The sequence below is a fragment of the Megalobrama amblycephala genome, linkage group LG18, assembly GCF_018812025.1.
Source record: "Megalobrama amblycephala isolate DHTTF-2021 linkage group LG18, ASM1881202v1, whole genome shotgun sequence".
Taxonomy (NCBI): Eukaryota; Metazoa; Chordata; class Actinopteri; order Cypriniformes; family Xenocyprididae; genus Megalobrama; species Megalobrama amblycephala.
Genome location: NC_063061.1, coordinates 401,091 through 424,907, shown reverse-complemented (window position 1 = coordinate 424,907; position 23,817 = coordinate 401,091). Strand labels below are relative to the sequence as shown.

Sequence of the window (23,817 nt, the reverse complement as noted above, 5' to 3'; positions counted from 1 at the left end):
TCTAAAATTTACATAAACCCCGCCCCCGGGAACACACAACAAAGGGGGCGGGGCCATGTTGTGCTGCTTTAGAGAAGAGGAAGAGTTGTTGTAGTAGAGTGTTGTTGTCATGCCGTCATTTTACGCCGGACTGCTTCACAAACGAGGGTCAATTCAACACAAAAGATGAACATGACGCCACATGCTAGTGGATGAGTTGAATCAACTCCACAGCAACTACATCAATTTATCCACTAACCATTCAGAAACGTCTAAAAGTTCTTCCTGAGTCTCTCCATCAGTGTCGACTCCGGTTTGAACAATGTAAGGCTGAACACTTTCCTCATTTTGGCTGCGTGAGATTCTCCAGCTTTGTTGTTGTTGAGCTGTTAAAGCTCCGCCCTCTTCTGGAGCAGCAGCTCATTTGCATTTAAAGGGACACACACAAAATGGCGTGTTTTTGCTCACACCCAAATAGAGGCAAATTTGACAAGCTATAATAAATGATCTGTGGGGGATTTTGAGCTGAAACTTCACACACACATTCTGGAGACACCAGAGACTTATATTACATATAATACATATATTACACTTACAGTATGTGTACTTGCACAAGAAAGTACTGTAATATAAGGTAACTACATGGGTTAAGGTTAGGTTTATGGGAAGGTTCAGGGTTTGCACCTAATTATAACCCAGTTATTGTAATTGCTATAATAAGGACATAGTATATATATGATGTTACACTTTATTTTATTTTAATTGTTTGTTTTTGAAAGAAGTTTATTCTGCACCTACAGTAAAACCAGTAATATTATGAAATATTTTTACAATTTAAAAGAACTGTTTTCTAAGTGAATATATTGTAAAATGTAATTAATTCCTCTGATCAAATCTGAATTTTCAGCATCATTACTCCTGTCTCCACTGTCACATGATCCTTCAGAAATCATTCTAATATGATGATTTGCTAATACTTTTATGGAAACTGTGATACATTTTTTTTCAGGATTATTTGATGAATAAAAAGTTTCACAGCTGTGCTTTACAACTTCACCTCCTGCACGTCCACAGCGACACACACAGCCGTTTTGAGTTTGAGCTTCTGCAAAGAGAAACGTTGAGATATTCCACTCTAATCAAGATCATGTGTACGACTCTGGCCTCCTGTCCTTCATTCACTCTCTTTCTCATTCTCCGCCTCTTCGCCAAACAGCTGGATACAGGAATGGCAAAAACATCCATCTCTTTTTCCTTGTCGTTTTCTCACACTCTCAGCCTCTTGTTTTTTGTTACCTCAAATCAACAAATCACTTCTTTTTAGTTGACTCCCCTACTTTCTGATTCCTTGTTCTCCAGTGGACACTGTAAATGTTGTGATGTCCTGCCATGATCCAAGGTCTTTGCGTTTGGCAATCGTCCATTCTTTGTGTGCAAAAGCAGGAAATGACACGCACGCAACTTCTGCCAAGAATGACATTACACAATAATAGCAGAATAACACAAACGCAAGGCTTTCGGGCAGGTGATGAAGTCATGTTTTAGGTAACTTCACAGAGCATGGGAACCAAGGATACAGAGCCACAGAACAAACAATCAATAAACATCAGCCATTTTGTCCAGCACTGTTGAGAGCAATGGCAGCCAATGCTGTTTGGATATGTAATGGTCTCTGGAGAGGAGGCTGAAAGGAAATGAAAACGTGATGTCATTTTGGCAACAACTTGAGTTCTGCTGAATCTTTCCCCTTGGGCACTGCTGGTTTTCAAACCATCTACATATATAGTGTAGTGTCTGCTCAGGAAATTCCAGTTCCCATCTCACCCGAATCTCAAATCTGATTGTAGCTCTTCAGTCAGTCGTTTTATGCTCTTGTGCTGATGTTGGTACTGTAATGGACGAGGATAAAGAAAGAATGGCGTCTGGAGACTGTCATGGCTTGGTGAAAGTGCAGGCTCACTGCAGATTCTACTTCAGGACTGTGACCCAACAGAATTTGGTCTGAGGTGCTAAGATTTATTACAATGAGCGTCGATGAACACTAAAGAGGAAAGTATGCTTCAGCTGTCTTGCAAATTCCATCAACAGGACTGTTCGCTTACAGCAGTGGTGTCAAATTCACTTCCTGGAGGGCCACTGTCCTGCAGAGTTTAGCTCCAACCCTAATTTAACACATCTGAACCAACTAATCAAAGTCTTTTAGATTACTAGACACTTCTAGACAGGTGTTTTGGAGCTAAACTCTGCAGGACAGTTTGATAGATGTGGCTTACAGGGCCTGGAATTGACTGCACTAATTTGTAGCTCCACTAGATGGCAACATTTTCAGCTGTGCCGTTTCATTTAAAGGTCTAGTGTGTAATATTTAGGAGGATCTACTGACAGGAATGCAATATAATATACATAACTATGTTTTAAAGGATTAGTCCACTTTTAAATAAACTTTTCCTGATAGATTACTCACCAAGATGTCATCCAAGATGTCCATGTCTTTCTTTCTTAAGTCGAAAAGAAATTAAAGTTTTTGAGGAAAACATTCCAGGATTTTTCTCCTTATAGTGGACTTCAATGGGCACCAAACAGTTGAAGGTCAAAATTAGTTTCACTGCAGCTTCAAATTGTTCAACACGATCCCAGATGAGAAATAAGAGTCTTATCTAGTGAAACCAGCGCTCATTTTCTGAAAAAAATTGAAGTTTTAACCAGAAATGCTCATCTTGAACTAGCTCTCTTCTTCTTCTTCTCTATTAGAATTCCAGCAGTGTAGATGCTGCTAAGTGTATTACTGCCCTCCACAGGTCAAAGTTTGAACTAATTTTATATGCAATATGCTAGTCCAATAGTATATAACAATTAGTTCAAACTTTGACCTGTGGAGGGCAGTAATACACTTAGCAGTGTCTACACTGCCGGAATTCTAATAGAGGAGAAGAAGAAGAGCGCTAGTTCAAGATGAGCATTTAAGGTTAAAACTTATATAATTTTAATTTTTTCTTTTCAGAAAATGAGCGATGGTTTCATTAGATAAGACCCTTATTTCTCATCTGGGATCGTGTTGAACAATTTGAAGCTGCAGTGAAACTAATTTTGACCTTCAACCGTTTGGTGCCCATTGAAGTCCACTATAAGGAGAGTAATCCTGGAATGTTTTCATCAAAAACTACTTTAATTTCTTTTAGAGTGAAGAAAGAAAGACATAAACATCTTGGATGACATGGGGATGAGTAAATTATCAGGAAGAGTTTATTTAAAAGTGGACTAATCCTTTAAGTGGTGTATAAAGACCTTACATAATGAACCGTTCACAGAATGAGCCATTTCTATCTACATACACTGTGCGAAAATTTACACACTGCAACTTCAACAACAAGTCAACAGAAGACTAAGGTGGAAACAACAATCTTTATACGGCGTACCTTCTGTATAAAGATGACAGAATGGAGTATATGCAATCATTCGACCATGAACGAGACAGTGGCAGACAGAAAAACAAAGAATATACCAGACTAATATACTGATTTTGCCTGACAAAAAAAATTCATGAAAACAAAATCATGGGAAAAACCACACAGCCAGTTGCAGTTTTGGAGGTGAACTCCTCATATAGCACCATTTTATCCTTTTTAAATAGCATACGAGGATAATTCCTTTGAATCTCAGTGGTATTCTATGAATGTATAATTTGTGGTTTGAGCCTAACCACTCCTCACAGAATATGTATAATGTTGCTCAGGTTTTGATATTATACTTGTGTCAGTGTGTTCACTGTGTTTGAACTGACCACTAGGAGCTGAAATGAGCTGTTACACAAGTGGGCTGAAGTGTATTGAATGTGCACTTGTAGTGTACTTCAAATCTTAAAAGTATATTTCTTAAAAAAAAAAATTGTACTTGCAGGTGATATAATATTAATGACTTTAAAGAGAGTACACGTTCATGACTGTGAATACACGGAAGCACATTTTTTAAAAGTACACTATAATAATGTCAAATTAAAAGTTTGGTAACACTTTAGGGTTCAATTCTCACTATTAACTAGTTGCTTATTATCATGCATATTGCTAGTATATTGGCTGTTTATTAGTACTTATAAAGCACATATTAATGCCTTATTCTGCATGACCTTATTCTATATCCCCAATACCTAAACTTAACAAATACCTTACTAACTATTACTAAGCAATAATTAGGAGTTTATTGAGGGAAAAGTCGCAGTTAATAGTTTGTTAATAGTGAGAATTGGAACCTAATCTAAAGTGTGACCAAAAGTTTTACTTTAAAGTACATTTTGATAATCTTTTATTTGATCTTATTTTGACGTGCTGACTAACAAATAAAGCACATGTAAAGTACTTGATTATAATTTTAAATATATTATATAATGTGCTATTTGATATTATGTTTAAAGTTAAACTACTCTTAATGTACTAAATTGCAACTTCATCATTACAAACGTGTAAATATAAATGCAAATATATTTCAAAGACAATAAATGTTGTTATGAAATTTAATGCACTAGTCCTACTTAAGTGGGTCAAAAAAGTACTCTTAAGTTCCAAAAGTTTAAACTACAAATTGAAACTATAATACATTTTCATTTAATTTTAAATAACATCCAATTACACTCTTAAAAATAAAGGTTCCAAAAAGGAGTTTTCACAGTGATTCAATAGAAGAAGCATTTTTGGTTCCCCAGAGAACCGTTTAAGTGACTAGTTCTTTTTTTTTTTAAATTGTGAAGAACATTCTAAAATTCTAAAGAATTTTTACATTATAAAGAACGTAAAGGTTCTATGAATGTTAAAGGTTCTTTATGGAATCATCTACGCCAATAACAAACCTTTTTTTTTTTTTTAAGAGTGTAAGTATAAGTCAGTATAAATCTGCAGGCTTTTTAAATGTGTTTTATTATCAACCATGCAAAAAAAAAAAATTGACTGTAAATTGACTAATAAAATTGCAATATGCAATTGATTAGAAAAGTAATAATAAACTTTAAAAAAAAGCTGCATGATTTGAGATATCATTTATGTCTGTAGGACAAACCTGTGGGTTAGTGGTCAGTTTCTATCCTTAAACCTAGATATGTACAACATTAAGAGTGAAGCTTGCAATTTGCCTGTAGCAATAAATATGGAAGCTTATTTCCTCCACTGAATAAAAAAAATAAAAAAAAATAATTGTGACTTTTTATCTCACAGTTCTGACTCTTTTCTTGTAATTGCGAGTTATAAAGTCAGAAGTGTGAGATTAAAAAGTTGCATTTATCTTTTAAATTGTTTTATTCCGTGGTGGAAATAAGCTTCCATAAATAAATTCCTAATAAATATCTTCTGAGACATAAGGAATAAGGGAAAAAAAAGGAATTCCAAGCCAGGAAAAGCTCAACTGATTGTCAGATATCTCCTGTTTCTATCCAGCGGTTTTATTTATGAGGAAACGCATACAGGGTTCCTGTATAGACAAACAGTTTGATTAGTTAGGATCATCTATTTCTGCTCAGAGGAAGTGGAACGTCAGTGACAGCCAGCCAATTCAGTTCTTTCCCTATGTTTAGACTTTTCCTTTGAAATGTGAGCATATAGTGCGTTTTACAGCTGGGATTTTGTAAAGTGCACCTACAGAATGATGTGTTTTAGCAGTGATGGTCCGGATGGCGTCCGTGTCCCAGATAACCAGATCGCTGTCGGAGCCCACGGCTATTCGGCCCTTGCGTGGATACAGGTTCAGGATCTTGGCGGCATTGGTGCTTGTCACGGCGACAAACATGTTCTCATCCATTTTACCAGTGACCTGAGCAAAGGAATAACAAATACAACTGAGAATGAAATGCAATGCTTGTTTAATTTCAAAGTCTTAACAGTAGGTAATGTACAAGATTTTCAAATCTGTACAAGGGTGCAATCATGAAATAATTATTTAATGTATTGCATAAACACATATGGGTAGAATAAACTGATGTGCATTCACAGATATCAGCATTTTACAATGGCTTTGAATGCTGCACATCCAAATAGAAAATGCAACTGAATCTACTCTATGATCCTCACCACAGCCTTGTCCCAGATGACGGACATCCTCTCCTCTACTCCATTCACTCCTTCAGGAATCTGAGTGAAGTCATCCTTCCCTATGGCCTTCTGAGCCACGGTGAATGTGCAGTGAGCACTCCCTGTCACCGACAGATCACCACTGACAGACACAGCACAATACTTCAGTGACTAGACTACATGTGTTTCAGACAAAAACAACATATTTAATTCATGTCAATCACTGTGGAAAATAAGTGCACTGAATTTGCACTTGTGGTTTACTTCAAATTTAAACTTTTAATAAGATAAAATAATATTAATAACATAAAAGGCCACTTAATTCCCCCTAAAGAGAGTACAATTTCATGACGCTTTCTTAAAACACTTAAGTACACTTTTGATCTTAAGTTTGCTTTTTTAAAATGTTTTACAATAAAAACAATCATTGTTTTAATCATGTTTTGTCATGCTTTAAAGAAGTACACTTATTTTGATGTGTTGACTAACACACTAAAGCACATGTAGAGTACTTGATTATAATTGTAACTGTAGTGTGTTATTTGATATAAAATGTAAAGTTAATATATATTTTAAATGTAGATATTAGGACTGCACGATTTGGAGAAAAAAATCTAATTGCGATTTTGCTGGTTAAAATTGCAATTTGCGATTTAAAATGTGATTTTATAAAACATATGAATTTTTTTTTTATTTATTTATTATTTTTTTTATAAACAATACCAGGCTTGTTTTTCTTGTTTGTAGGGCTGCACAATTGTGTGCTAATATATTATTTTGACTAATAATGTTTTATTATTATTATTACCATTATTGCTAAATAAAAATATTAAACCAAATAAGAAATTTTACTGTTGTAATAACTTCCATAATTAAAATATTTAGCATTAGTATTTAATGATAAATAACTATAATAATTAAAAAATAATATTTAAAACTTGTATGACAAAATGTGGGGTTACCTGTTAATATGCAAGCAGTATGTCTATAAATCATTAGGAAGGTCTAAGGATTTATTATCAGATATTATATTATTATGATAAAAATCTGTCTCAGTAATTTGTTTATTTTTGTCAGGAGGTATGCAAAATCAAAAATGAAGTCCATGTATTTCTTATGCATCCACTGTGAAAAAAAAAAAAACCCTGTAGACTTATGTACGCTGGAGAAAAACATAATGAATATATGTTCCTCTCAAAGTTCTTTAGAGAGAGGAATTATTTTTCCTATTTTTACCCTAAATAGGACTATGGAGTTTCTTTTGTGTCTTTTTTATTCAAACAAACATATTGTGTTTGAGAGTAAAACTAATTATTTTGTAATTAAAAAATATATATATTTTGTCTTAATGCTCAAAAATAAAGAAGTTGATAACAGAATTATTTGCAGTGCGTGTAAATCTTTGAAAACCTTTATTTTTCCTTGTGCACTTCGAGAACTTTTCATCCCAAACCCACACATTTTGCTCTCTTTTCTGCTGTCTTTTTTGCGGGTCAAAATATTTTGCTTGCGAGGTGAATAGGTTTGCAAGCTGAAAAGTTTTGCAAGTTGAAAAGTTTTGCGAATTGAAAAGTTTTGTTTGCACGTGAAGCTGTAGCTCAGTGGGCGGTCTCTACCAACCAGGATGAAAGGCATTTTTCTATTGGTCACCCTCGATTGAAGTGACAAGTTGGCCACGCCCACTACGGTTTCCAGCCTCTGCTGCTGCCACCGAGAAGATAAGAGAAGCGAGAATGGCGAGCAACAGGTCGTTTACTGGGTAAGATAACTAATATCATAAACGCAGTGACAAGTGAACTGAATGATTCTCTCTTCTTATGCTGCCGTTGACTAGATTTTATTAACGTTAGCCAACACTAGCAGCCAGAGCCACCATTAGTAACGTTTGCCGTGTGGTCGATGTCCAGTGTTGCTAGCTGAGCTGACATTCATAATCACATTTGGATTTTCTCAGCGTAAAGGTTGAGAGGCACTATTATCGATGTTCGTAGAGTTGGGCCTAGGTTCTGGGGTAAAAATATCCGCTTGTTAACTTGTGACGTAAGGAACGCCGTTTCTGGGTCCAAGCCCCGGCTAGTTTGACTTGAGAATGCCATCTCCGCGGCCGTTTATGAGCGCTATTTATTCATAATAAACATTTATCATTTTAAAGTTACACGTTTAAAATACTTACAGTCTATACAACAGTCTCCATGGTCATAGCGTCACAGACATTAATATTTTAACGATTTATAAAAGATGAATCAGTGTCCGGCCATCTGGGATTTTGGTATGGAGATAAAGGTTATGATTATAATTTTTTTTTTGTAGTATTACACCACATTATGTCAACCTTTACGCTGAGAAAATCTAAATGTGATTATGAATGTCAGCTCAGCTAGCAACACTGGACATCGACCACACGGCAAACGTTACTAATGGTGGCTCTGGCTGCTAGTGTTGGCTAACGTTAATAAAATCTAGTCAACGGTAACACTAACTACAGACTGGTCTAGCCAACGTTAAGTATTTAAATGGGACAGCATAAGAAGAGAGAATCATTCAGTTCACTTGTCACTGCGTTTATGATATTAAATTGGTTATCTTACCCAGTAAACGACCTGTTGCTCGCCATTCTCGCTTCTCTTATCTTCTCGGTGGCAGCAGCAGAGGCTGGAAACCGTAGTGGGCGTGGCCAACTTGTCACTTCAATCGAGGGTGACCAATAGAAAAATGCCTTTCATCCTGGTTGGTAGAGACCGCCCACTGAGCTACAGCTTCACGTGCAAACAAAACTTTTCAATTCGCAAAACTTTTCAACTTGCAAAACTTTTCAGCTTGCAAACCTATTCACCTCGCAAGCAAAATATTTTGACCCGCAAAAAAGACAGCAGAAAAGACAGCAAAATGTGTGGGTTTGGGATGAAAAGTTCTAGAAGTGCACAAGGAAAAATAAAGGTTTTCAAAGATTTACACGCACTGCAAATAATTCTGTTATCAACTTCTTTATTTTTGAGCATTAAGACGAAATATATATATTTTTTAATTACAAAATAATTAGTTTTACTCTCAAACACAATATGTTTGTTTGAATAAAAAAGACACAAAAGAAACTCCATAGAGGGCGCCCTTGAGCAGATACTCTAAATACTCCAAATATACGCAATATAACAAACGCTGTTCCAGGAGGGCATCATGCGATCACTGTGACTGAATAAAAAGAAGGTAGAAACGCTTTGATTGATTAAACATGAATAAAATAAACAGACGACTACAACAATACATGGTTTATATGTTTTCTTCAATCCTTCTCGGGTATTTCCATAATAATAAAGTATATTTATAATCCAATGCTAATCAAAATGCTATTTCAAAATGCTATGTTGTCTTTTGTTAGAAAAGAAGTCCATAAAGGCTTCTCATGTTTGGAAAGTTTGTATATTTGACGTGTTTTTTTCTAATGCAGTGCTCTCAGATGGAGCGTCATTTACTACTGATCACAGAGCAGCCCTTCACTAATACGATGTGTACATATTTATACCATTAAAAATCGCAGCCTTTGCGATGTCATAATCGCACTAAGCCGAATCACGATTTTGATTCAATTACGATTAATCGTGCAGCCCTAGTAGATATATTTTAGTTTACCATAAATGGATGCCAGTACATTCGCCAGTACCGTATTTCAAAGACATTAAGTAATTATGAAATTACATATAGATGTTCTTAAGTCCTACTTAAGAGGGTCGAAAGTAGTATTCTTAAGTAATTGCATTTAATATAAATTTAAACTATTTTAATTCAATTGTAAATAACACGCAATTAAGTGTCCGAAAACATTACACTCTGTTCGCACTTAAGTGTAATCTGTTAAACTATATAATTTCAACAAATACTCTTTTTAAAAGTATGCTAAAGTTTACTTACTTATTTTTTACAAGGAAAGTTCAATTAATTTGCAATGGCTTCAAATCAACTTTCAAGTAAAAATGTGAGCAACATCAAATTCAATTTTAGTAATTAGTAGTGCCAAGTATATATGAACTTGATAGCATTTATAATACATGAAATTGATGGTATTTAGCCTCAAATGACCCATATAGTTTGACCAGCAGAAGTCAGATTGTTGGGGTGTGCGCGACTGGATGAAAAGGACTATTTCACATAGAGTAGGGTGACCATATGTGCCATTTTCCCAGGATGCATCCTGTCCAGGATTTCTCAATTGCCTAAAATGGCTTGAGCCCTAAAGTGGTCATATCGATGTGCCCCCCGAACGCGATTTCGGAGGTCGGTGCAAGCCACTGTTCTTATTGACAGTCTTCATGCAATGCATTAAAATGTTGTCGTATTTGCAATGCTTTGACCGTTCTCTGTAGATCCAGCCTTCTCGCAAGCCACGATTGGTCGATTATGTATAATGCACGCTATTGGTAAAATTATTTTTTAATCATTACCTTCCGCAAATATGAAAACAAAACCAAAACTACATTTTATGCAACTTAGAAATCCTGGACAGGACGTGTCCTGGGAAAATGGCACATATGGTCATCCTAACAGAGTATTACTGTTCCTAATATCAGCAGTTTTGAACAAATTGTGCATTATTCAATGACTAATACATGCAAATTTCTCCCAGCATCTCTGGCCATAGGCAGGGAAACACCTTGGATCGATGTCCAGTCCATCATAGTCCATCATATATCAAATATATTGACTTTCATACTTAAAGTCAGACTTTAGTCAATTGTTTTATACTTTAGATCAGGGGTGTCCAAACTCGGTCCTGGAGGGCCACTGTCCTGCAGAGTTTAGCTCAGGTTTCACTCAACCCACCTGTCTGGAAATTTCTAGTATGCTTAGTAAGAGCTTGATTAGCTGGTTCAGGTGTGTTTAATTGGGGTTGGAGCTGAACTCTGCAAGACAGTGGCTCTCCAGGAGCACGATTGGACACTCCTGGTTTAGATTAACAATGCCACCAGTTAACTGACAGAACTATATCCCAAAATAACTTAATATATATTTAGGAAATACTTGTATTCACCTGGCCAACAGGGTGTTCAGGTAGTCTGGAGTGGTTGGGTCTGGACTGAGGGGTGGAGATGTCACAAAAGAGGCAGCTTTAGCCCAGTTCTTGCTCCAATAATGAGTCCCATCAGTTCCCAAACTGGCAGTGATTGGCTCCCCAAACACCACGTTACCTAGAAATAAGCAGCTTTTATCTCATTATATAGCCCATTTCAAGTTTCAAGGACATGAGAAAGTCGACCTACAAGGATTCCTACTGGCAAGAATACAGTGTCTTATCAACTGAACGCATCTGCTCAGCAGTAAAGTTTAAGTGGAAAATAAACACATAAGCAGCCCATTAAACAACAGTTACCCAGGCTTAAATGTCTATTACTGCAGGGACATCTGGAAAACACTGCTACAGAAGAGTTGAGGCCTGCTGGATGCAGCTTTCCATCCATGCGAATGGCAGATGAGTTTGTCAATATTGCGTTTGCAGATTGGTGGTTACTAGGACGTCCAAAAGAGCCCACCTCCATGTCTCCATGATCTTCTGCTCTCTAGATATGGCTCCTTTAATGCAAATGCTTGTTTCGTTTTTTTGTGTCCACAAGCCAAAAATCATTCATCCAGATGTAGAAGAGTAAAAGCATATCTCTCTTCAATAAGACCGATCATTTGAGCACAAACGGTGTGGGATGAGTTATGTAAGTTTAGGCATTTGAACAAAGCTCTACTCACTCTATGTATGAGCAACTTTAACAGTGATTCTTCTCACAGCAAACACCACTAATAAAATGCATCTGAGAACTTTGCAAAACTCATTAATTAAAAGCATCCAGATGATAAAACGGCACAGAACTACCTTATAAATCTCCACTGACAAAAACCTTTAGTCTCCATTCAGGACAGTCAGGAAGAATAAAGGGGTGCAGTCTATCTCATAGGTTTGTGTCCCTTTTGAAGACAGTGATTAACTACCCAGTTTAACACATTAGAACAGTGATGAATAGTGTAACAGACACTGTAAGATAATTTTACAACACTTTTGGGAATGCTCTCAACCATGTCAGTGACCTAAAACAGCTTCCGTATAAATTAACTACACTCTTTATTCTGGTGGTTCCCAAACTGGGGGTCTGGAGTTATAAAAAGGGGGGCATGGCAAGGTTAAGGGATAGTGTACAGTCCGCAGATTGTTATGCAAAAGAAACCTCTTCAGGGTGATACAGGACCCCACTGTGAAATTATCCCGCTTATTAAGTAAATAATTGAACAAAATAATATTCATTTGAAATATTTTATTGCCTCAAGATGGCTCTGCAGTACCCGCTTGAGCGTTCTGTTATCAGTTGTAATGGTTGTTGGGGTGGAATAACAGACCACTAGATGACAAGACTGAAAAATCAGAATTGAGTATTGCAGGGAGCCGTGAAAAAATGATGCATGGGTCTGCACTAAACATGGACAAGTTTGTGAATGAATTGTTGGTGCTAAGTTAACATAAAGCAGATGATGAATCTACTTCAAATGTCACAACTGCCAAAACAACATGTCTACACCAGACGAGAGCGGTGCGACGTGACGCAACAAAAGCAAATAGAACCCATTATAATCAGTGATGCTGTCTACACTAGATGTGGTGCGGTGCGATAAATTCATTAAACTGATTCCCAGCCAGGACATATCTTGCCCTTGGATTCACCAGTAAAATGGTGAGTAATGAAGAGAGACCACAGTGTGTTGTGTGTGTGCCTCAAAATATTAGCTTCTAGACATGTGCTGATATTGGGTAATGCGATATATCACGATAATGAATATGCACGATATTGTTATCGTGGGCACTTCAAAATACCATAAATAATAATTTATTACCAATTATTGAAATTTTAAGAATGCATTTAAGAATACTTTCCCCATCAACCGTATAAATTGCACAACATTCTGTGTCAAAGGGACACGTGCTCAGATGTGAACAAGCCCAATGTGCATGAGAAGCACATGGCGGAACGAGTGAAGGAGACGCACTGAATGAAAGTGCACGTTCACTCTCTGACAGCAGAGGGCGCTGATGGAACAGCAGAAATGCAGCGGTTACCCCGGAAACCCCGCAAACAAAGCAGCTGCGCTAGTGAAGTTTTTAAAATGCTTCAAACTGCCTTTCATTTTTTAGTAATCTCAATGTTGTTCATCACATCACTTAAAGACTTAATAGGCTATTTATTTTCAAACTTAAACATTTTTATATTTAAATCTGGACTACAACATGCCCTAATGATTAGAAATGTTCTGATTATGTGTTATTGTTCAGTAAAACTTTGAGACATACGGCTTCATTAGTTAACATGTTAATTCATTATTACCAAACTGACAATGAAAAATACTTATAAAGCATTAATTATTCTTAGTTAATGTTTATTTCTTAGTTAATGTTTAATAACATTATTAAAATCAAAAGAACTTATTTAATGGACCCGAGATAAAACTAACAATGATCAGCTGTATTTCTTAACTAACATTACCAAAAAATAATACTTTCTGTAACAAATGTAGCTGTTGCTCAATCTTAGTTAATGCATTAAATAATGAGACCTTATTGTTAAGAGTTACTGTCACAGTCCCAGTCATTCCCGGACTCCATTTCCCATAATCCTGGCAATCACCTGCACTCACTTCACCAATCAGCAATCACCCACACCCAGCTTCAGCGCATTACCTGGACTATTTAAGCCACTCACATCCTCACAGACATTGCAAGGTCTTGTATTACTACGGTTTGCATTTCTGAGCATTTGTCGTTGTGTTTGCCTGCCTGTTGTTGACCCTGTTTGTTCCCCGTTCACGATTCTCTGCTGCCTGCCCTTTGGACTATTTACTCTGTCTTGGACTTATGATTGATATCTGCCTGCCCTGATCTACTGCCTGTTCCACAACCATGATTCTGCCTTGTCCCTGCTGTACCTGTTTGCCACTGTTTGACCCTTGCCTGTTTGACCACGAACATTGTCTAATAAAGCCTACTCATGGATCCCACGTCGTGTCCCGACTCATTACAGATTCCTGTTGTTCTTTATAGCCTAATTCTTATGCACTTTAATCTGTTTGAAAATTTTACTTTATATAAATTTTTGTGTATATTGTGTTATTGTATTTATACATTCAGAGTTAATACAAAAAGAGTTCTTAAACCTGTTATACTATGACAACACATTTTTTTGCAACTTATTTTGTGATAATACCGTATACCGTGATAAAAGCTTCATCAATTAATCGCAACATGAAAATTTGATGCCATCACATGCCTATTAGCTTCTGACAGTCTGAAGCCGAAGAAGTTAAGATGCACTTAGAGACTTCACATCACAAACACAAAGAGAATAAGCCCGGTGAAGATGAGAAGTCGTGGTACTGAATTAAGTACAATATTTCAAATAAATCCAGAATGTTGCAAGCAAGGTCATGTAATGTAGGTGGGGGGCTTGAAAATATTTTTCTCTACAAAATGGGGTCTGGCAGAAAAATTTGGGAACCAATGCTTTATTTAATAGTTAGTTTGGTTGCACATTTTACAGTATGTGTACCTTCAGTTTATTTACCCAAGAAAGTACTGGTAATATAAGGTAACTACATGAGTTAAGGTTCAGAATTAGTACCTAGATATAACCTAGTTATTGTAATAGAAACAGTACTGTACAGTACTGTATATAAGACTTTTGTTCATCTTCAAAACATTAAATAAGATATTTTTCAATGAAATCTGAAGGTGTATCACAATTCACGTACTTATGCACTATTCTATGCCGTTTAGTACTATAATTAGTGCGAGTAGTGAGTTCACACTGAAAATTCCAAATAGAAAAAGTGCACTTTAAATACCAGGATGATGCTCTTAATTAACCGAAAAAAAGAAGTGTGGAATTTTAGACACTTCAGGCCTGTCCCAATCGGAACCCCAAGCACTCGCGATCTTTCTCCGAGTCCACACTTTAGTGACATAACGCCGCTTTGACTGTCAGGCAGAAGTCTGCTGCGGAGCTCGTTTCAGTGCAACTTGGCAAAATGTTCATTGAGGGTACATATCAGCCACAAAGTGGCACTCACGAGTACACTTCTGAAACTAAAATGACAAATAGGACACGCTACAGTCTTGTGGACTTAATGGACATGCGCACACAATGAAGACCGCAAGTGCACATGAAGCGTGCCATTTCGGACAGGGTCATCATGTACTTAACTATCACAGCTTTAATTCAAGCGGCAACCTTCCGGTCTCTCTCTTGAATCCAACACGGAAGTGACTTAAACTGCAATTCATCGACTGGCCGCTAGAGACAGGCTCCAAAAGGGAGTCAATCCCATGTTAAAATGCCCAACTTTACAGCAGGAAAAAAATATGTTTACAGCCTGGTACAAAAAATAGTTTTGGTCTATACAGCTAATTTTGCCCTTCATCAAAACTGTGAGGGGGATGAATTTTTTTTATAACTCATCCATTTAAATTATATTAAGCCTTAAAGTTCTGCATAATTAAGGGCGTGGCCACTTGAGTGACAGGTGGATTGCTGCTGCTGTCACTACTAACAGTTTGTCTGCTGTCTGTTAGCTCCACCCATGTCCCACCTCTTTGCCGACTTTTGTTTATTCGTGAGTGACGCGCGGTGACGCACTACCAAGATGGCGATGACTGACTCCGTCCACTTTGGGATTCAAAAATGCTCTTCAGAAACCTACGGGTGACGTCACGGACACTACGCCCATTGTTTTAGACAGTCTATGATTTAAAGGTCCCGTTCTTTGTGATCCCATGTTTCAAACTTTAGTTAGTGTGTAGAGTATAGAGTTGTTGAAGTTAATTGCTTCTAGTATAGAGTATAGAGTTGTTGTTAGAGTATAAATAAAATCTGTAAAATTTTAAAGCTCAAAGTTCAATGCCAAGCGAGATATTTTATTTAACAGAAGTCGCCTACATCGAACGGCCAGTTTGGACTACATCCCTCTACTTCCTTCTTTAATGACGTCACTAAAACAGTTTTTTGACTAACCTCCGCCCACAGGAATACACAAGAGTTGCGTTTGTAGAGTGTGTTTGTCGGCATGTCGTCGTAACGCTGTTATTTTCATCCCGCAGTCCAATCACCGGGTCTGATTCCGGCTCAAATTGATAGGGTAAAATTAAAGACATGTTTACAATAACACTGAGCGCGTGCATCTCCACGTTATGGTAAGAGGCGTGACCTTTCCGGGCAAGATGCGCTAAACTGCTGTCGAATCACAACACAGGAACCGCTGGCACAATCAGAACTCGTTACGTATTTCTGAAGGAGGGACTTCATAGAACAAGGAAGTCATCAGCCCGTTTTTATGACAGTGGAAACAGCGGTATACAGATAAGTAAATTATGTGAAAAATACTGTGTTTTTTTACACGCGAAACATGAACACATGTTATATTGCACACTATAAACACAATCAAAGCTTCAAAAAACCACGAAAAACGGGACCTTTAATTTACGTAGCGGAGGGGGAGGGGTTATCTGACAAAATACTACACGCATGGATTTCATTCGATTATTTTAATTAATTTACAGCCCTGATATTTACACCTATGAGTTATTTATTTCAATTCCTCCTTTTTTGTATTTCATGCAAAAAAATATACATGTTTTGAATGAGTAAATAATGACCTTAATGAATATTTGGCTAAATTATTTCTTCAAGTTATTTTACACTAGGAAGAACTGAGCTAAAAGCATATCATGCAATTAATTTGACAAAAAAATATAATCAATTTACGGCCTTACCACTCACAGTTTTGATTTATATATTTGCAATTTGCATATTTTATCATTAAACAGTCTCTAAAATGATATCGGCTGGCTTCTGTATTCCTGAGTACTTCTTGCGTCCCTGAAACTGTAATCATGACTATTTATTTATATTGAACTCATTTACGTAAGAGAGCATTGTATGTGAATGATTTAACTAAACAGTGAGGACTATTATGATGATGGACTGTGGAACTTTAACAGCCTTTACAACAGTCCAGGCAGCGCATATAAAATAAACATTTCATATGAGTGGATACAATGTATAGACAGCTAATATATAATGAAATGATAAATTAAAAATACTACATTCATAATAATAAAACTGTTATTTACACATATGCCATACAGAGACACAGTTTCATCCAACTGAAGGTCATGAGTATATGTCAAAGATGACTGTAACTCAGCAAAGGTTTATTTAACTCAGGTGAGATGTGTAAACTCGGAGGTGACATCTGTGAAAGCTCAGCGTTACGCTGCTGACAGGCTCACACTGCTGTGATTTCTTATTTTATCACACATTTCACACTTTATTTCTCACAAACCTCAGCACACTCCAAAACTTCTCCATAACATAGTTTGCATTCACACAATTATAGATGATTATGAATATGTGAAATATGGTAAATATAACAAAAAGATTGTCCATTCGTTTTCTGAAAAATGGACGTGATGATATTGTTTGGAATTGGCCCCATTACAAGACATTTATTAGAGAATCACTCATTCAAGATTAAAAAACAACTTTATTTTCAGATGATTTTTTTTGTACCTTTTTTCCTGGCCTGTGAGATGATATCAGCAGCACTCTTGCTCATCACGCGGGTCACATAGAGTGGACAGTTGGTTTGACTGGCAATCGTGACAGCTCGAAACACCGCCTCGGCCTCTAGCTACACACACACACACACACACATAATGAGGGACACTGCAAAACAGATTTAGCTGCATCTCTATGTATCTTGCATAGTTCCTCACAAACATACATTAAGTTGATTTATTTGTATGCATAACTAAAATACTTTATAAATTTAGTTTTCCTCTCCACTTTCATGCCTAAACTCAATAAAATCAGATAAAGAATCATGTCTGCAAAAGATCACTGATAGACTGATGCCAGACGAATTAGATCTGTGGGACGAGCCAATTTTATGTCAACATGATATTAAAATGACTCAATAAACGTAATACAAGTAGGGTTGCAAAGGGGCGGAAAGTTTCCGGTAAATTTCCGGAATCTTTCCACGGGAACTTAACCTGGGGAATTTTGGAAATATTCCAATTTGGAAACTTAACAGGAATTTATGGGAATTTACAGGAATTTATGGGAATTTACGGGAATTTATGGGAATTTATGAGAATTAATTGGAAATTTTGGGAAATTTATATAAATGTATAATATTTACATAAAAAGTATCATATAAAAACAAATATAAACATTTTGTTTGGTCATAACATAAAATAACAATTATTTATTTTTTGCATTCAATTAATTCTAATTTAGTAAATATGTAAAAATTATATTTTTATTGCAACAATTGTTATGTGTTATTTATTTCAGTGTCACATGATCCTTCAGAAATCATTCTAATATGCTGATTTGATACTCAGTTATTATCAGTGTTGGAAACAGTTGTGTTGCTTAATATTTTTTGGAACCTGTAAATACTATTTTCAGGATTCACAAAAAGTTAAAAAGAATAGAATTTATTCAAAATAGAAATCTTTTCTAACAATATCACTTTAATATCACTTTTATTTATCAATTTCACACATCCTTGCTGAATAAAAGTATTAATTTCTTTCAAAAAAAAAAAGAAAAAAAATGACTGACCCCCAAATTTTGAACGGTAGTGTATATTGTTACAAAAGATTTCTATTTTAAATAAATGCTGTTCTTTAAATTTTTATTCATCAAAGAATCCTTAGGTTATAAAAGAATTAAGCAGCACAACAGTTTCCAACATTGATAACGGAGTATCAAATTAGCATGTTAGAATGATTTCTGAAGGATCATGTGACACTGATGACTGGAGTAATGATGCTGAAAATTCAGCTTTGCATCACAGAAATAAATTATATTTTTATGTATATCAAAATAGAAAACCATTATTTTAAATTGTAGTTATGTTTCACAATATTACTGTTTTTTTCTGTATTTTTGATCAAATGTGCATGTTATGGACTGGGGCAATGCACAGTGCATGCAGGGGGTGTGGCCTCAATAGCCCTGCAGTAAGTAGTGTGCTGTGTGAATGTCAGGGTAAAAAATCAACTAAAATTGCATTAAATATGGTTGTTATTGCAAAAATTATGTTGCAAGATGTTCTTTCCAACTACATTTAAGTACCCTGTCATAGGCTAACCTGTAATTTTGCAAATTCCCTGTTTATTCCCATTAATTCCCGTTAATTCCCATATATTCCCGTTAATTCCCATGGAAAGTTTCCAGCTTTGAAAATTCCCGGAATTTTGCAACCCTAAATTCCTTGTCTTACTGTGAGTTTTACGTATAGATTGCAGTAAAGTTATGAAATTATATACCACTAACAAGCAACAGTTATAACATATAAATGTTTTTGTGGTCACTGACCTCTTCTGGGCGGCTGAGAACATGTCCCTCAGGTCCTGTGATGCCCATCTCCAGCATACGGGTCTGCTCCTGAAGAACACACAGTCATATTAGATGTGTCTGTTCTCTGTGACACTTTGGCCCTGTTTACACCTGGAATTAAGATGCGTTTTGGTCGACTGGATCACAAGTAGACAAGGGAGACACATTCCTGTTTACACCTGGTTTTTAATCCATCTCTTTTGTCCACTTTCAACCACTTCTGTCCTGATATCTTCGAGCGGAGGGTCTATGGGTGGGTAAATGTATGGGTTTTTTCAGATCTTTCGATCTAATGGACAAAATAAGCTCACCTAATTTACATAAAAACCTGACTGGAGATGACGGAAAAACATACAGAGCATCAGCTTTTGTTTCTGCTCTGACAGCCGCGAGACCGACCGAACGCTGTTAGTGTGTGTTAGAAATCAGGAATGGTGAGAGAACATTGTGCTTGGTACATTTTTCATCTTCAAACCACACTTGAGTCTTCAGCCGACAAAGTTTAAAGGGTTAGTTCACTCAAAAATGAAATTTCTGTCATTAATTACAAGAGATTGTTGAATAAAATCATTTTTGTTTTGTTTTTGCGCACAAAAAGTATTCTCGTCACTTCATATAATTAAGGTTGAACCACTGCAGTCACATGACTGTTTTAACAATGTCTTTAGTACCTTTTTGGACCTTAAAAGTGTTGATTATATTGCTGTCTATGGACGAGTCATAAACCTCTCGGATTTCATCAAAAATATCTTAATTTGTGTTCTGAAGATGAACGAAGGTCTTACAGGTGTGGAACGACATGAGGGTGAGCAATTAACAGTGTTGGGCACGTTACTTTCAAAAAGTAATTAGTTATAGTTACTAGTTACTTCTCACAAATAGTTACTGAGTTACATCATTATAAAAGTAACTAATTACCAGGGAAAGTAACTATTGCGTTACTTTAACAAAAAAAAAATTTAATATGTCAATTAATGTGGATGCCCCCAATATTAAATATGCCTAAAAATAAAATATTAGTTGTTTAATGTTATGTTTTAAATTGAAAAGTGAACAACATGAGTAAGATAGCGCTTTATATTGGGAGACATGGAGTGGGTGAGACATGATTTTGACCACTTCATTAAGTTTTGTTTTGTAGAAATCCTTTCTTTAAAGTGAATTTCGTTTTGTAAAAATTGTATGTTAATTTTAATCAATGTTTCATCAACCAATTGCCTGGATTTAATAAATAAGAAGCAAATATAGCAGAAAATATAATCATGACAATATAATCATGGCGCCGGCGCGATCACTTGCACGTGAACTGGAACTCAGCGGCTGTTTGTCTTGGATGAATTAACCCTTTAATTCCTGTCTGGCTAGTGCGCTTCGGTCTAATGGCTAAGCAATCCGGTCTAATGCATTTCAACTACCTCTGGAAGTGGTTGAAAAAAATGTTTTAGACCTGTATTTAGTGTCATTGACTTGTGATCCGATCGACCAAAACGCATCTTAATACGAGGTGTTTGTATTGCATTTGTACTGTTCATGCTTTTTTTCAACATATTGTAAATTCATTCATTCAATTTCACTTTATTCATAATGAATGAATGATTTAATATATATATATAAAAGTGTACTTAAGTGTGTTAAACAGTCATGAAAGTGTATTCTCTTTAAGTATGGTCTTTTTTTATGGACAGTTTTTTAAAAATATACTTTAAAGATTTAAAAGTGCGCATTCTATACAATTAAACACTTCTTTTCTCAAGAAAAAGACAAACTACTTTTGGCTTACCTTCAGTATTCCTTTAAGTTATTTTACAGAATCTACAATAGTATGATGTTGTAAGTAATCAGAGTAACTGATGTTCAAACATCAGACCACCCGCACACTGCCCAGCTTGATAATGTCCAGCAACTGGATGAGGGAAATCAGGACACACAGTATCCTCCCACTCATCAGAAGGATTGAGGGCATGGATTTTGCTGAAATATCCTCAGCTCACCCTCATGAATGGAAAAGGCAGCATGTCTTTGTGTCACCACATCACTGCTTTTCTAACTTTACACTGGACCTCTGAAAGCATTTCATTTCTAATTTACTGTCGGAATATATGGTGGAGATGCAAAAATAACCAAGAGGCCTTAAAAGTAATGCATACTGCATACTTCTGTCAGAAAACTCTGAGAAGGTCAAAACTAGGGAGGAGAATAATTAGGTTTTAATGATTCTGCTTCAGATTTAATGTACCTAAGTGCTTCTGTTATGGATTATTTTTGTAATTTTGAAGAAGAATGAATGGCTGATGTTTGAAAAGCTATGTTTTATTGCATTCACATTAAGGCTGCATGATACTGAAAAAAACGATATTTCATTTTTTTGCAATATACTATATTGGAAAAAATACAGGAAGTTTCACCAGATGACTTGAATAGATCTATTTGGAAAGAATTAATCATTCTAGAATGATTTTGGTGATTTTGTTGGGAAGTGCATATGGAATTGAAAAAAAAAATCTAAAGACTTTAAAGGGGACCTATTCACAAAATTCACTGTGTCTGCAGTGTGTGAGAACAACCAGCCTATAATGGTAAAAACTAATCCACTAATGTTTTTATATATACATATATATATATATATATATATATAATTCCCATAAATCAAAAGCAGTCTCTTCAAATGAGCTGACTCATTTGAGTCTGAGTCACAGACTTGAGTCACACAGAGTCTGCCATTTCTGTATTCTCATTGTAACAGCTGGAGTCTCTCCATCATTGCCTGACTCCGGTTTGAACATATAGGCTGAACGCCACTACTGACAGTTTCTGACATTTTCAGTGCTTGAGATTGTACTGTTTTGTTGTTGCTGGTATGCTGGAGCATGAGCTCTTGAAGCTCCACCCTCTTCTGGAAAGGGGGCCGGGAGCTGCAGCTCATTTGCATTTAAAGGGACACACACAAAAACGGTGCCCAAAAAGTTGCAATTTCAACATTTTAGAAAAATAATCTGTGGGGTATTTTGAGCAGACACACTCTGAGGACATCAGAGACTTATATTTCATCTTGTAAAAATGGGAATAATAGGTGTCCTTCAAGAGTGAAATCCTTGCACAAAAACTTGAAAAACCTGGGTGTTCATATTTGACTTAATAATAATTATGATTTTATTGTGATTATTATTAAATATATTAAACAAAATATATTTCATTTACAGAGCATCTCAGAATGGCTTGATTCACAGTAAATCAACCAAGCCGTTCTGAGACCCTGAAACACCATATCATGAACTAAATGACGCACTTCACTCTGAAACTCTTAGCACATATATTTACTTACTTAAATTGCAGCTAGTGCAATCTGACAATCACACTAAGCCATATCATGATATTGATTTTATTTCGATATATGTTGCAGCCTTAATTCACTGTCATCAGTAGTTTAGCAGTAAATCAGACAGAAAACAAGACACACACAAATTACTGAACAATGCATTACTGTATGCCAGTGGCTATGATGCATATTTATCTTATATGCATATTTAAAGCAATGTTTATAAGAATACCCCATCTACCTCCAGTAATACCACCTGTCTCTGACTAGCAAGCACTAAATCATGGTTGGGTAAACTGAAGCGTGTTAGCTACTGAAAAAAAGGAGCCCTTGAAATATGTCAAAAAATAAATCTATTATCTTTAAATGATTTCAAGTGTTCCTTTAAAGTGGTCATCACATGGATTAATTTATTATTTTAATATATTTTTCTTGAGGTTCACTTATAATGTTAATGAAGTATGTTGGACAAAAAAACCCAAAAACAAATATATATGCAGAAAAATTATTATCTTCAACCCTCATCTGTCTGAAATTATCAGTATTTAAGGCTCAGCTCTTTTAAGGGTTGTCAGTAAACAGCAACTATTATGATTGGCTAACGTCACTGCATAGGAAACAGTATCACTGCCCACTCGCTATTGCATGCGAGTAAATGCTTTGAAAACATTATCCATATAACCATCATATACAGACAAAGCATTATGAAATCATTCACTTAAGGTTTGTGATGCAGCTGCTGTCAGATCCAATACTGTTGCTTTTAAGCGACTGAACACTAGTGGGCGGAGCCTATGATGTGATGATGTACAGGTATAACTATTGGTCGATAGTGTGACGTCACAGATCCCACAATATCGAAACGAGCTGTTTTTGAAGCTTGATTACATAAATGCTTTGTTTATAATAAAGAGGACGTTTTATGCTCTGACACTTGCAGGATGTTTTAATGGTACAAAGACCTCTCGTATGTCAAAAGATCAAGGCAAATGTGATTTCTAATGTCATGACCCCTTAAAAAGTGCAAAATAAAGTGCATTGA

At 35.9% G+C, this 23,817-nt stretch overlaps 1 protein-coding gene across 2 annotated transcripts in view; it reads right to left on the bottom strand.

The window, feature by feature from the left end:
- dpysl3 (dihydropyrimidinase like 3) overlaps window positions 1-23,817 on the bottom strand; it is a 50,545-nt gene that overhangs the window by 5,321 nt on the left and 21,407 nt on the right. For both annotated transcript variants that reach the window (XM_048165826.1, XM_048165827.1), the window contains exons 7-11: window positions 19,439-19,507; window positions 17,618-17,738; window positions 11,053-11,209; window positions 6,030-6,171; window positions 5,602-5,772 (exon numbers count right to left, since the gene is read on the bottom strand). In XM_048165826.1, coding sequence (XP_048021783.1) covers window positions 5,602-5,772; window positions 6,030-6,171; window positions 11,053-11,209; window positions 17,618-17,738; window positions 19,439-19,507 — 660 coding nt within the window. The remainder of the gene's footprint in view (window positions 1-5,601; window positions 5,773-6,029; window positions 6,172-11,052; window positions 11,210-17,617; window positions 17,739-19,438; window positions 19,508-23,817) is intronic.